General features: G+C 40.1%; 1 protein-coding gene across 14 annotated transcripts in view; it reads left to right on the top strand.

Annotated features, from left to right (window-relative positions):
• Positions 1 to 13875, top strand: part of ICA1 (islet cell autoantigen 1) — a 150514-nt gene that overhangs the window by 38149 nt on the left and 98490 nt on the right. For all 14 annotated transcript variants that reach the window (XM_030822148.1, XM_030822140.1, XM_030822151.1 and 11 more), the window contains one exon: positions 1918 to 2116. In XM_030822148.1, the coding sequence (XP_030678008.1) occupies positions 1918 to 2116 (199 nt within the window). The remainder of the gene's footprint in view (positions 1 to 1917; positions 2117 to 13875) is intronic.

The raw sequence follows: 13875 nt of genomic DNA, 5'->3' as shown, positions 1-13875 counted from the left end.
ACATTTTCTTCTGTTAATGTCTCCTTGATGCTTTCCCTCCACGTGGGCCAAGAGCAGGCCAACAGCACGGTACATGGTTGTTCCTATGAAAACCAAGAAAGATGGAGTAGAAAAAAAGAGACCTACTGTGTCTGTTTTTCAGTGGTGTCTTCTCCTGGGCATTTTGGTTCTTCCTGATGACATTTGGACCCTGACTTTGTGGGCAATGCCAACTTTTATGCTTGAATGAAACCATTTCTAGTAGTTCTCCACACATTTCCCAAGAAAGGTATTTGTTTATCATCTTAAATCTTACCATTTAGTATTATTTATAATTTTTCTATGTAAAAATTCATACTCATTCTAGAAAAATTTTAAAATAGAGACAAACCAAAAAGTGAAAATTAAAAAGCAACTAAAATTTTTACTAATAGAGGTGATCTACTTTTAACCTCTTAATAGATACTTTCTGTGCATATAGGACCTTTTCCAACCTTGCAAGAAGAATTGATTCCTAAAAAAGTATTTCATAGAGTAAGTTGTCGTATGTTAAACATATAATTATTACTAAATTCTTGGGCAAAGGAAGAGAAAAAAAGAATCTAGAAATGAATAGAATAGTTAGGGAGATAGCTGAGGACTCTTGATCTCTTTAAATAGAAGTCATCAGTTACACAAACCTTCCCACCAGTGTTTGTTTTACAGACTTATTTGGTAGTCATTGCTACAACCATATATTCTATTTGATGAAAGGTGAATATTAAACCAACAGGAATAACAAGCTTACTTTATGGCACAACAATGTCTTCGCAGATAATCTGCAACATCTAGGTAGGACAATGTGAGCAGGCTATTCTTATACAAGTACTCAATATTTAAAAACAATACTTTACAGACAAGAAGAAAACTAGGGGAAATAGTAAAAGGAAATTTTTTCTTAAATAGTTCATTGCACCATTTGCAATCTTACCGTGCTACACACATGTAAGGCATTGCAGCCGTTGATGAAATTTCCAAAAGCTGACTTCAGTTCACTGACACCATTGTTCCCTTTAGCTAAATAAGTTTGCATTTAAATTGAAATTTAAATATTCATTTTTTGGCACCTGTGCCCTGAAACTTCATGAAGAAGAGTATATTTTAAGAGTATAATTCATCTGATATTGCTCATTTTTGGGTAGGGAGATGGAAGAAGCAGTGTTTTTCCCCAAGATAAGTATTTTATCCAAAGTTTAATATGCCTTAAACGTTTTTTGGCTGGGTAAATGGCATATGTTATAGCCAACATTATAATAATTTTACACCTACTTCATCACATTCATTTCTGGTGTAGTATCCTCAAGTTTTTTTTAACAAGGATTAAATCACGTAACCTATCTGAAAGTGCTAACACACGACAGCCTCTCAGTAAATGTGCTGGTCCCCCTTCCTATACCATTTCAAAATGCTTCTGCTCTTATTTCATTCCTCTGTGACTATTGGAGTGAGCAGCAGATGCCTTGGCCTTTGGAGAGTGATCTAAAATGGCCTAGTCAGAGAGATGCTAATCACATACACTCCATCCCTCCTCAAAGGGCCAAATGTAGAAACGGACAGTGGTCATGCCTTGGCCGTCCTCCATGAACACGGGATTGGCCCCAGCTTCTAATGAGCACTCAGCCCAGGCTCAAGACCACCCCCAACAACGCGGATGGAGGTGCTTGCCAGTGGTCCAGTTAGTAGCAGTAAACTAAGGGATGGGTACATGGACAATCTTCTCTGGCTGACTAATCAGTTGGAACTACATGCATTTCGATTATTATTCAGCAAATATTGATGGAGCATCTTCTACATTCCAGGCACTGTTCTAGACTCATGAGTCTAAGATTGGCAGAATGTCAAGGATTTAAATTGCTCACTGGCTTAGTTTTGAGAGTGTGGCTTTGTCCTCTTGTCTAGGTTGGCCTTACGAAATCCTTTGTGTCGATTTCACCAAGAAGTGGAGACTTTTCGGCATCGTGCCATCTCAGATACTTGGCTGACGGTGAACCGCATGGAACAGTGCAGGACGGAATATAGAGGAGCACTATTATGGATGAAGGACGTGTCTCAGGAGCTTGATCCAGACCTCTACAAGCAAATGGAGAAGTTCAGGAAGGTAGGAGGTTTTATGAGGGTTAGCAGAAGGGGTACCTGCTGGAAGGTAATGAGGTGTGATTTGAATCCCTCTGGTGAAGAAGACTTAACTCAAAAGCACCAAGGATGCAATTAATCATCGCTGGTGTCTTTTTATGTGACAGAATACCAATTAATGTGATACATAATTCTCTAAAGGATAAGATAGAAGAGACAGCTGGAAATTGCTGGGATTTCATAACTGCTTTTAATTGAAGTCAGGTTTTCTTATAATGTGCACTTTTTTAAGGTTGTCACTTTTAAATGCCTTTTCATGCATAACTAAAAATCAAGATTAGATCAAATGAATCCGGGAGGTTAGAACAGACTACTGGGGAAATCTTTTAAAATCGCTAATGCATATTAAAATTAATAGAATAATAATGCTCCTTTGTTTTGTGATGTGTTCAGAAGCAGTGGGGTTTAGTTGCAGGGTTAACTCATGCAACATTCCTCAGAAATTCTTCTGAGGAAAATATGTGGCTGAAGAGATGGCTGTGCTCTTAAAGTTCACTGAAATATTTGGTGAGCAGTAAAGAACAATCTTGTTGGTTTTTTAATTATCTTGTGTCAATTTAGCAGTTTGATTTTGTCATACAAGAATACATCCCACCACTAGGTGGCAGTCTTGCACTGAATATTTATGAAAATGCAGCGAGATTTTTGTTGTGTACAATCTTGGTAGTTCTTTGTTTGGTCGCCTGGATATATTTCAGGGTGTGAAAGAAAAAGAATCAGCCAAATGTTAGGCTTGACATAATATTGTGTCAACTGTCTTACTCATTTCAAATGATCCATTTGTAATTGTGATATTGCTTAAAATCCCTAGATTTCTTATTATGTACATTATTGCAGAGCTACAAATAGAACCATCACTTGCGTTGGAGGTTAGCTGTGTAGGGGTGGAGGGAAGGAGGGACCTTCTGGTGCTTAAGAATACGGTCACCAATTCTTGACCTAGATATAGATTGATTTCTTTAAAGTCAAGTTTTATCTTGGTTTGTGATTTAGAACCCTTCCCTCTGAAGAGAAATCAGGGTCCATTTTATTTCTGATCACAGATGTTCTTCATGTGTCAGCAACATCTGACTTCTTCATAAGGTAGGCTTCTGAATCATAGAAAATCAGGACTGAAAAGGCTGCTCATGATCCTCTAGTGAAACTCGCTCATCTTATAGAAGAGAAAAATCAAAGCCCCAAAATCGTAAATAACATTTTTAAAGGATTGCTAGCTAGATGCTGGTGAGCTCAGGCTACTGTTGAAGTTTTCTAACTTTCTAATCAGGCCAGTAATTTGGTTTGTCTTTAGCACTTTATTTGAGGGTCGAGGAGAATGAAGTGAAGAGGGTGAAAAAAGTTGTCTGCAGGGCAGAGTGCTTATCATTTATATCTGTTGCCTCCTTTAATCCTCACAATAACCAAGACACCAATTTTATTTTATAAGCAAGGAAAATGATACCCATGTTAGGAAATTAGCCCAAGATCAGAGAGATCAATGAGAGTCAGAATCCTTCAAAGTACACATAATTTTCTTCTCTAAGAGACAATACCTAAAATTGAAAAAGTCCTTTCATAGTAATTCCTCTCTTGTGATTTATTCACTCAATTAATATTTATTGAACACCTCCTGTGTGCCAGGTAATAAAAATAAATATATGATTATTCTGGAAGGCAGAAGAATTTTATGTGGAATTGTGTGTTTTGTTTTTTTTGGTTTTGTTTTGTGGGGGTGGTTACTAACTGTAAGGACGAAATAAAAACCAACTCCCTCGTCATTTGGTTTGAGTGTTGAAACATTACCCATTCCTTAGTGTCATCAGTCTGTTGATTTTGGAAAACATGTTTTTTTTAAAAAAATCCTTTGCCATGCAGAAGTTGCTGAAGCCTTACTCCCCAATCCCATGTGTGCTGGATTCAATTTAACAGCTAAACATGGTGTACTTGGAATATTTTTAAATAAGCCTATCTTCAAGTGTATATTCGATTAGGCCAGACTGTCCACAAGGACAAGAACCATGTTGGGGATGTTCACAGCCATCACCCCAGGGCCAGTCCAGCACTTGGCCCCAAATTAGCACATACATAACAGATGACAAGATTCCAGGCACTGAGCTGGAAGTGCCACACCCATGTTTTCTCAAACCTGTAGGGCATTCCCACCATTTGCAGCTGACCTCATGATGTTTTGGAAATTGACATATGTGGTTTTGCAGGTAAGAAGTTGCATTATTAATGTGAGGCTTGCTGCCCTCTTTAGAATGAATTTAAATTGTGGAGTTTTCTCTTCACTTGGAGTTTATAACATGACATTTAACTTTGAGCAAGCTTTAGTGTTTTGTCCCAGTAGGATTCCATTTTAAACAGTCTCCATTTCTCTCCCAGGAATGTGTTACCTAAATGTGTTTCTGAGTCATCTAGGAGAGCTATCCAGCTGCAAGTGGCTCCTCAGGAGTCACCGTGGGAGGGGGAGTTTCAGTCTCCTCAGGGTCAGCTGCCGTTTTCATGTCTCAAAGGATGAATCCTGAGCTAAAGTAGTATTTTGCTATAAATTCTCTTTTTTGAGTTCACACTTTCTGGTGGAGACAAAATTCTAATTCAATCCTCATGGATGTGGTCTCCCTATTTGGATTCTGTAGTATCCACTCATTCATTTATTTGTCCATTCAACAAATGATATTGAAGCTGGGCCCTGTTCAGGCAGCATCCAGAGGAATACAGTAGTAAGGAGGCAGATTGATCATTGCCATCTTGTGCAGTCATCTGGGGATAGAGCAAGTAAACACAATACAGCATGGTGAACAGTAGTGTCTGTGGTGGCACATGGTGCTGCAGGAGCTCCTGGAAGGGGCTTCCTGGAGGAGGTGGCACTAAACAAAATGTGAAGGACAGGTGGGAAGGAGCTGGGTAGAAGGAGTAGAAGCAACAGAGCAGCATTCCCGGCTGAGAAAGCAATTTACTGAAAGGCCTTTTAGGGGAGAGGAGCGGCGCACTTAGAACCAGAGCACAGAAGGTGAGGTGAGTGTGGAGATGGGGGTGCCCTGACCATGGGGCTAGAAAGGGAGACAGGACTGGAATAGAAAAGACACTGCTCTAAGGGGTGGAAGTAGTGGGAGGGTGTAGGGAAGGCAGGAGGCATGATCAAGTTTGTGTTCTTAGATTGTAAGGTGGAGAAGGGATTGCAAGGGCCTAAGCTTAGAGGCTGGGAGAACTACTGGGAGGCTTTTATACACACCCGGATGAGACATAAGGTAACCATGAAATGAAGGGGGAGGTAGACCAGAGAGAAATGGGCTGTTCTGACCCCTACCAGATTCCGTGGTAGCACCACTTTAATTGCTGAGCTCTTCATTGTCTTTAGAAATAAGTAGAATAAGCATAAATAAATCGCAAGTTCAAGTGTATTTTCACCTCCAACCAAGGCTTTTTTCATAGTGTCTTCAGATTGCCAAGAAACCTTTTAAATAGCACACAGTGAGCATGACTGAAATGATGAATGAAAAACTTGAAGTTAAACAAAGCAATCTGTTTTCCTTCTGGCACCCTTTGAAGCACAGAGGCCTGACGACAGAGCTCTCAACATCAACATTAAGAGCATTTATTAAGTGTCTGTGTCAGGGGGTGGAAATACAAAGAGGTGGGAAAGCATGAGTCCAGCCTTCAAGAAGGACCCTGCCAGGCATCTGATCCTTGTCAATATGACCATGAGGGACGAGATACCTGGAGAGTGTGGCTGCACATAGCTGTTCTCAAGACCAAATACATAATAGGAAAACGTGGATGAATTTAAAGGGGCAGGGCTGGGCTGTGTGCAGTTGGAAGTTCCTCCTGACAGCGTGATTCACCCCAAGACCACGAGGTATTTTATGAGCAAAGTTACAACGTGTGATATATGTGCTCTTTGAAGGCAGAGTAAAAGGGTATGATTTAAAAATAGAAGTCAGCTTCTTGTAGCAGATTACATCAGCCAAAGTTGTGAGCTTGCAGCAGAGCTTTTGCAGCCTGAATGCCCTTGAGAGAGTCCTCCTGTGGTCAATTAAGTGTCTTGTTTTTCTTGAAAGTCAGAAACAGGATGGAGGGTAATTATTCTAAATGGGATAAAAGCTGTGTTAGGTGTAAGAAAATAGTCCTGAATCCTCTAAAGAGATAGTATAGAAATGTATATGTGGGCATTTATAGGAGTCTGAGTCCTCATAGACAAGGACAAGCGAACCAGTGTTTTAATAAGGGCCATTTATTAAACGGCTAATGAAATCCTACAGCATTTGTCTAGTGTTTCATCACCATAATTCAAAAGGATAGCTAAAAGGTATTATAGGAAATGAGTGATACTCACTGGTATTTGCAGGTGTGTATCTATTTAAAATAGTGTTAGGTTTTGGAGACCTGTTCATGCACTAATCATATTATCAAAGGATATGTGGTGAGAAGGTTTGTTAACAAATGTTGGTGGCTTACTAGGCGGGACCTTATTAGGGCCATCAGTCAGTGGTGTTCCGGTGTGCTGATTGTGAAGGTTTGGGTCTATAGCACTTGGTCAAGGACTGGTAAACAGCAGTACTGATATGGGGGATGGGTTTCCTGTGAACAAAGACTTGGGTTAATTAATTTGACAGTATCATTAAGTACTGCTGAAATCACTGGTTTTTGTCAGAGGTCAGGCTCTTTTAGCAATTGAGGGCAGGTCCCATGAGAGTTGGAGACGCTAAGTAATGCAAGAGTGTCACTGCTCAACCATCTCAGGCTGTAGGATGAAGGCCTTTCCTTTCTGCCTGGGCCATTCAGCTCTCTGGATTAAATCAGCTTCTGTTTTACTTCAGTGTCTAAGGTAGGGCTGGGACACCTCCCCCTACCCCGTGAGTTGTGTTGAGTGAATGGGGAACATTTCCAGTTTGGATCCATACAATGAACCAGTGTTAAATGTTTAAGCGCTAATATCTCTCAGGACTTTGCTTAATTCATACATAAAGGAGGTAGGGTAGAGGGCTTACTCCATTATCTTCTCTTCCTCTGCTAGTTCTAGAATTCTATACACAGGATTGAGTTATTTTATGAGGACAATTTCTTTTGTAAAACTAATGCTCTCTTAAATGTATTTGTTTCATAACTCACCATTTTCATTTGTAGGTTTTGGTGTGTGCCTGTTGTTTGTTTGGGTTTGGTTGTTTAACTGGGGTGCCTGTTTTTTGTGGATTGAAGTAGATTGACTCTAGCTGCCAAACCCCACCCGTGAGTTGCTGCTTTTTTAGAGTATGTGAATGCCGAAGGAAAAGCCTGCCATTTTCGCATGGCACAACTTGGAAGGGAACAAACAATTACACCCTTGCTTCCAATTCTGAATTGGATGAGATGAGGCTTTCAGGGTTTTATGTTATCTTTATTGATTTTCCCCATGGAACTTGGTAAATAGCAAAAATTAGCTTTAGGGTGAAGCCAAGACCATTTAAAATAACACGCATGAAACAGATAACTCGCAGAGCTGGTGGCTGGCTGGCTGCTGCTCCTGACTGGAAATGGAGAGGAGGAAGGAGCGTGACCTCAGAGTCAGGATGGTGCTACACACTGTCCCAGCCCTTGCTGACACCAGCTGTGACCGCTTGGATAGGTCTAATAGGGCTATTGCAATTTTCTCATCCACTAAAGGTGATCGCCGAGCCCTCTTCCAGCTGCAACATTTTTAGTTTTTTGTTTTGTTTTGTTTGTTTGTTTTGAGAGCAGGGTCTTGCTCTGTCTCCCAGGCTGGAGTGCAGTGGTGTAATCTCAGCTTACTGCAACCTCCGCTTCCCAGGTTCAAGCATTTCTTGTGCCTCAGCTTCCTGCGTAGCTGGAATTACAGGCACGGGCCACCACACCCAGCTAATTTTTGTATTTTTAGTAGAGGTGGGGTTTTACCATGTTGGCCAGGCTGGTCTCAAGCTCCTGGCCTCAAGTGATCTGCTCACCTCGGTCTCCCAAAGTGCTGGGATTACAGGTGTGAGCCACAGTGCCTGGCCTTAGTATTTTTTTTTTTTTTTCTAAATCACTGAGCTCATCTGTAGAGAAGTGTAGATACTGAAGAAGGACTGACATGTACTTTTTTCAACGTGGTGTTTTCCTGGGACTTCAAGTAAGTTCTGGTCTTTCTGAGTCTGCTTACTCTTGTTGCTGTTGCTCTAATCTTTGCCTCTGGAAAAATAAGAATGTTTCATGCATAATTATTGGGTGAATTTATTGGACACTTTCAAAGAGGAGCCTTTGGTATTTACAAATGGGTAATATTTTTCTCTTATTTATGTATGAATACTTTTGCAGGGGTCAGCAGCCTATGGCCCACAGGTCAGCCACCTGTTTTTGTAAATAAAGGTTTTATTGGAACATGACCATGCCTATTCATTCACTTAGGACCATAAGTGGTCTGGCTGCTTTCACAATACCATGGCAGAGTTGAGCAGTTACAACAGAGGCTAATGGTTCACAAAGCTAAAAATACTTACTCGCCACCCCTTTATAGAAAACAGTTTGCTGGCTGCTGTTTTATAGGTACCTCTAGTGCATGTTGAGATTAAGAAAGTGTGAGGTTTTAAAATTTTTTAATTGTGGTAAAAAGAAACACATACCATAAAATTTACCATCTTAACCATTTTTAAGTGTCCGGTTGAGTAGTGATCAATGTATTTATATTGTTGTGCAATGGATCTGTAGAACATTTTCATGTTGGTCCCGGACAGTCTAATTCCAGAGCTCAATATGCAAACCACTGCATTCCTCCCACTCCTACAGAGCACTATGAACAAATGAAATCCAGGGCCCATGGTCCTCAGAGTAGAATGAGTCCTGACCCACAAACCAGAAGATCCATTTCTTCAGGGCATAATGCTGGACAAGCTACCAAACGTATTAACCACGCTAAGCCTCCCTTGCAGGTTGGAGCTGAGGAAGGTGCCCCTCACCGGGGGGCAGTGAGTTTTAGAGGGCATGAGTCACGGGAGGTACTTAGCAGGGCACATGGCACAAGGCAAGCTCTCAGATAATGGTAACTCTTTTTTATAGTTACCATATTTACTCCTGGATCTCCAAGGGAAAAAAAATTAACATCCAGCAAAACACATATGCTAAGTAAATCAGCTGTGGGGTCCCTGGGAGGTTGGCCTCAGCCTTGGATTGCCCCCGCAATGTGGGCTGGAGTAAATGGTGTTTATCGTTCTGGATTGTCTGACAGTTTGTCACACAGGAGTCTGCAGGTATATGACAGGCCACTCCTGACTTCCTCTTCGACGATTCAGCCACCTTCCTCCAACCCAAAGTGCAGGTGACTTCCAAAGTGCCTGATTGTCTCAGGAGTCCCACCAACCCAGGATTAGCTGCCTGTCCTGTCTCTGGCTGGAGCTCCTGGGATCCATTGAACATTTTGCTTTAAAATTTCCCTTGGCGCATGGTGGTGCACGCCTGTAATCCCAGCTACCCAGGAAACTGAGGTGAGGATCCCTTGAGCCTGGGTGGCAGAGATTGCGGTGAGCCATGATCACGCCACTGCACTCCAGCCTGGGAGACAGAGTGAGCCCGTTTCAGAAAATAAAACATTAAAAAAAATTTTTTTCCTTTGGCTATAAGGGTTAGGCAACCCACCTTTGTGTTCAGGAATTTTTTTTTCCCTTCTGTGATCTACTTTTAGTTGGATGGAGTCTTTGAAAAAAAATTGTCTTTTGAGCATAATTTTGCATTTATAAATGGATAGGCTAGGAAATTATATATAGTCTCTTAATTTGTACCTTTCCTACTGGATGTACCTTCACAGCTTTTATATTATTTCTGTTTTTAGTTCGACTTTGTGGTGAGAAATATTTAAGTTTAAATAAATACATATTCATGATGTGTTTATGTCCTGAAAAGTTTTCAGTTACGTTTGTACAAAATAAGTAAATATGTTTACACACATCCCCAAAATGACAGACATTTAAGCACATTTCTCTCACATCCTTTTCTGTTTCCCAAGCTAGAGGTTTATCCTCAGCTGCTACCATTATTCAGTTTCCACATCCAGGAGGCCTCTTGTTTCTAATAATTCTGCTTTCAGAGTGTCTGTTGAATTGGTTCCCTCCTCTCATCCCCAGTGCTCTTATCTGAGCTAGGATCTTCCTCAATTTAAAGGATTGTAATTGGCACCCCTTTCCACACTAATGCTAGTCCAATTCTGTAACATAAAGTGATCATGTATTTCTCCTGGCTAATAACTTTCTGTGGCCCTTCCTTGGACAATCGACAAGTCCAAACTTAGTGTGGCCTTCTAGGCCCTCCACAGGCTGGCTCTGACCTATCTCCCCCCAACCCCAGCTTCCCTAGAATAATTTCCCTCCTACCTCTCTTCCCTGCTGCTGCCACACACACATGCATACCCTGTGTTTCCAGCCTCATTAAAATCTGTGCCATTCACCCCATTCTTAACACACTCTGACCTTTGCAGGCTCTGTTTCTCCCACCAGAAATTCCCTTCTCCCTCTTTTGTGCCTGTAAAACTTTGAGGCATCATTTAAGGCCACATGACCCCCAGGGAGCCTTTGCTGACTTCCCAAAGCAAGGCTGTTACTCTTTTGCACTGTTCCTGTTGCACTTTATACATGCTTCTTAGCCTGCCACTTGGTAGATACTCAATAAATATTTATCAAATGAGCAAATAGGTAAATAAATAGGCCTAATTATTAGCAATTGGGGTTCAAGAATGTGTAAAATCCGGGTCTTACACATCCTCGAACCCAATTGCATAATAAATAAACATAATATGCATCTTATAAATGTATTACCGAAATTTAATCCTGCTGTTGAACAAAAATGAGACTCAGGTATGCAAGCAAGGAGTCATTTGATATTAACATCCTAGAAGATACCATCTATACTTACTAATTCATAATTTCTGTTACTTGAATTCTATAAGTAGAGGAACTATCCGTACAGTTTTTTTCAATTAAGCATGTTTTGTAATACTGTAAATGCTAATATGTTGGCTTAAAACAGATTTTTTTCAAGTGTGGAGTGGGAAGGACCACATCTCTCTTGAGAGGCATTAAATCTTTGCATGTGACATTTCTCTAATTGTTTAAGGGAAAAGCTTGCTTAACTCTCGAGTTTCAGAGTGGACTCTGGACAAAAGTGAATTATCTGTGAACTCATCTGTGTGAACTGATCTGGTCCAAGATAGTTTTCCTTTCACCAGATTGTCTGGCTTTTCTTCCTAAGGTTTATGTGTATTGGGTGGCACATGCAAGCTTGGCTTCTAGAATTTCATGGATGACAACATTCAAAACATAACAGGTTTTACTGAGTGGAACCATCAAGTTCCAGGTCAAAATACTGCCGTAAATTGAGCCCATCTCTTAACAAGGGCTCCTCAGTGCCTCAGCAGCTTGAATCTCTTGGATGAGTGTTTCCATGTTTCGTCACTTAATGCTTTTGGCTGCAGGGTCAGAGGGATGCATAGTGCCTGTGACAACTCCCCCTACCCCACTCAGCACTGACTGTTCCATTGGCCTCTGTCTCTTTTTGGTAGCTCCTGAAGAAGGTATCATCTTAAATTATGGGTCGATGGAAAATTACCATGTCCAAGTAGTATGATTTACTAGTTACTGTCTCTCACCTCTGTAGTTTATCCCTAAGTCTGTCATAGCAACACATCCTTCTAGATTACTTTCTTCTTTTTAGTTAACAGCTCAAATATCATCTTTCCCAGCTAGTCCTCTTATTCACCAAGATGAAATAGTTGTAATTTTTACCATCTTCTAGATTTCAGTATAAAAGAAGACAGTTGTACCCTGGTGGGTTAGCCCAGCACACTCATTTAAAGTATTTATGCTTCAGGGATCCATTACTTTTTATTTTTATTTTTATTTTAAAATATGGTGATTTACTTACATATACAAAATAGAGCATGGGTTTTATTTAAATTTCAAACAGGAGCAGTGTAGCTACTGTTTCCCGAATGCCAATAGCATTATAGTACTGTAAGTTGCTTCTGTTAGAATCAAAAAGAATTTTCTTCAAATCCTTCTTTACAAACAGACTTTTCAGTGACTGCAAAAATAGTGGTTTGATGGTTGCCTAGATTGCCACTTTTACGTAAAACTGGATTTATATGTTGGCTAGGGAAAATTAATATTTTAGAAAGAAAGATCTAAATTACAATTGCTTTAGGAAAAACTTGTGTTCTGTGTTAGTTTGTCATCAAGGAATATTAAAGAATTTTGAATAGCATTTTTTAATGATTGAATTATTTTTGTTAACCCTCAACAAAGCATTCCTAACAAGATTTATGCAAGCAGTATTGGCCTTATAATGGAGTCATAGGTTGTCATGATTTCATAGGTTCCCTGTCTCTCAGTGAAACTCAGAATCCCTTTTGTCCCAAGTCCTAAGTCTATCTATATTTTAGTGTTTGAACTATCAGAAGAATGATTGAATAGAAAACTGCTAGTTTCCATTCATAGTTCTGAGATTTAAAATAACAGAAAAAGATGTTGGATGATTCCCTGTTCTCCAGAGAACTGCTGTAATTCTAATCTAACCGGGAAATGAGGAAATGGAGGCTGGCATGTTACCTGTTTATGTCCTGGTCAGCAGGAGCTCTGTTCACTAAAATGTGCACAATTCTCAGCCACTTTCATCCCACTTATCTCAAAAAGTGTCTTCACTTTGTCTCCTTTAGTGAGTTACTGATAAAAAGAAAACCTTAAACAGAAAACAGCTTTAAAAATATGTGTACTACCTTTCAAAAATAAAATTTTCAGGACAGTTACAGGTATAATAAAATTATCCCAAGTGAAGAAATCCTGCTTCATCTTCAGCAGTTATCCCACTCCTAATCATTAAACAAGATCAGTGAAACTCAGAGAGGGGAGCCTTAAAACCTTAAATGGGCCGATTTTACATGGATTCAGGGAGCCCTAAAAAGAAGCAGACCATAAGAGCCTATTGGTATAACTCTGAAATGAAATTCCCACATGCATTAATCAGGCTTCTGTTGTTACCATCAAATGAAATATGATTTTCGGGCTTGGTAACACTTCACAGTTGATTGGCTCCTTCTATCCAACCACCCATCTATCTGTGCATCCATCTTTTAAAATTCTGTCTCCAGCTGTGACTCTGAGACAACCATTGTCATTTAGATGCTACTTCTTCACTGTGGTTCTGCTGGTGACTGCCGACATTGAAATGAGGGATGTTTCTCAAGATAGATTAATTATATAAACAAATTGAGGGATGAGGTTTTCTTCTGCTTTGTTCTTTTTAATAAATTTCTGTCCTGGACCACTAGAAGTGGGACTCAGCCATGCTTACAAGCAAAAATAGTTCATGGATATTAGTTTATGTTCTGAGAGATGTTCGGGCAAACGGACTTGGAAAATACCCACATCGGAAGAGGAGGAACCATAGGGGAAAATAGTCTACAGATTAATGCATGTGAAATAAATGAAGAAATTTCTCAAATAGGGAAGCTGAGAAAATAGTTGGGTAAAATATATTAAATTTAGGATCTTGTTCTCTTTCATTTTTTTTTTTCATCTTAAATCTGTGGGGGACAGATCCAGGAGAAGCTGGCAACCGCAAGTGCTTCCAGGGCCTGAAACCAGGATGGGGGATGAGATGAGCTGAGGAAGCTAAGAATGAGGTTGAGGTTTCACCATACGCCTTTTCCTGCCTTTTAAATGTTATGCCATGTGCATGTGTTACCCATTAAAATAATTTGTATTAAAAATATTGAGAATCAATGAGATC

This window comes from Nomascus leucogenys, chromosome 11, assembly GCF_006542625.1.
Source record: "Nomascus leucogenys isolate Asia chromosome 11, Asia_NLE_v1, whole genome shotgun sequence".
Lineage (NCBI taxonomy): Eukaryota > Metazoa > Chordata > Mammalia > Primates > Hylobatidae > Nomascus > Nomascus leucogenys.
The sequence above is the reverse complement of the archived record's forward strand: the minus strand, read 5'-3'. Positions and strand labels throughout refer to the sequence as shown.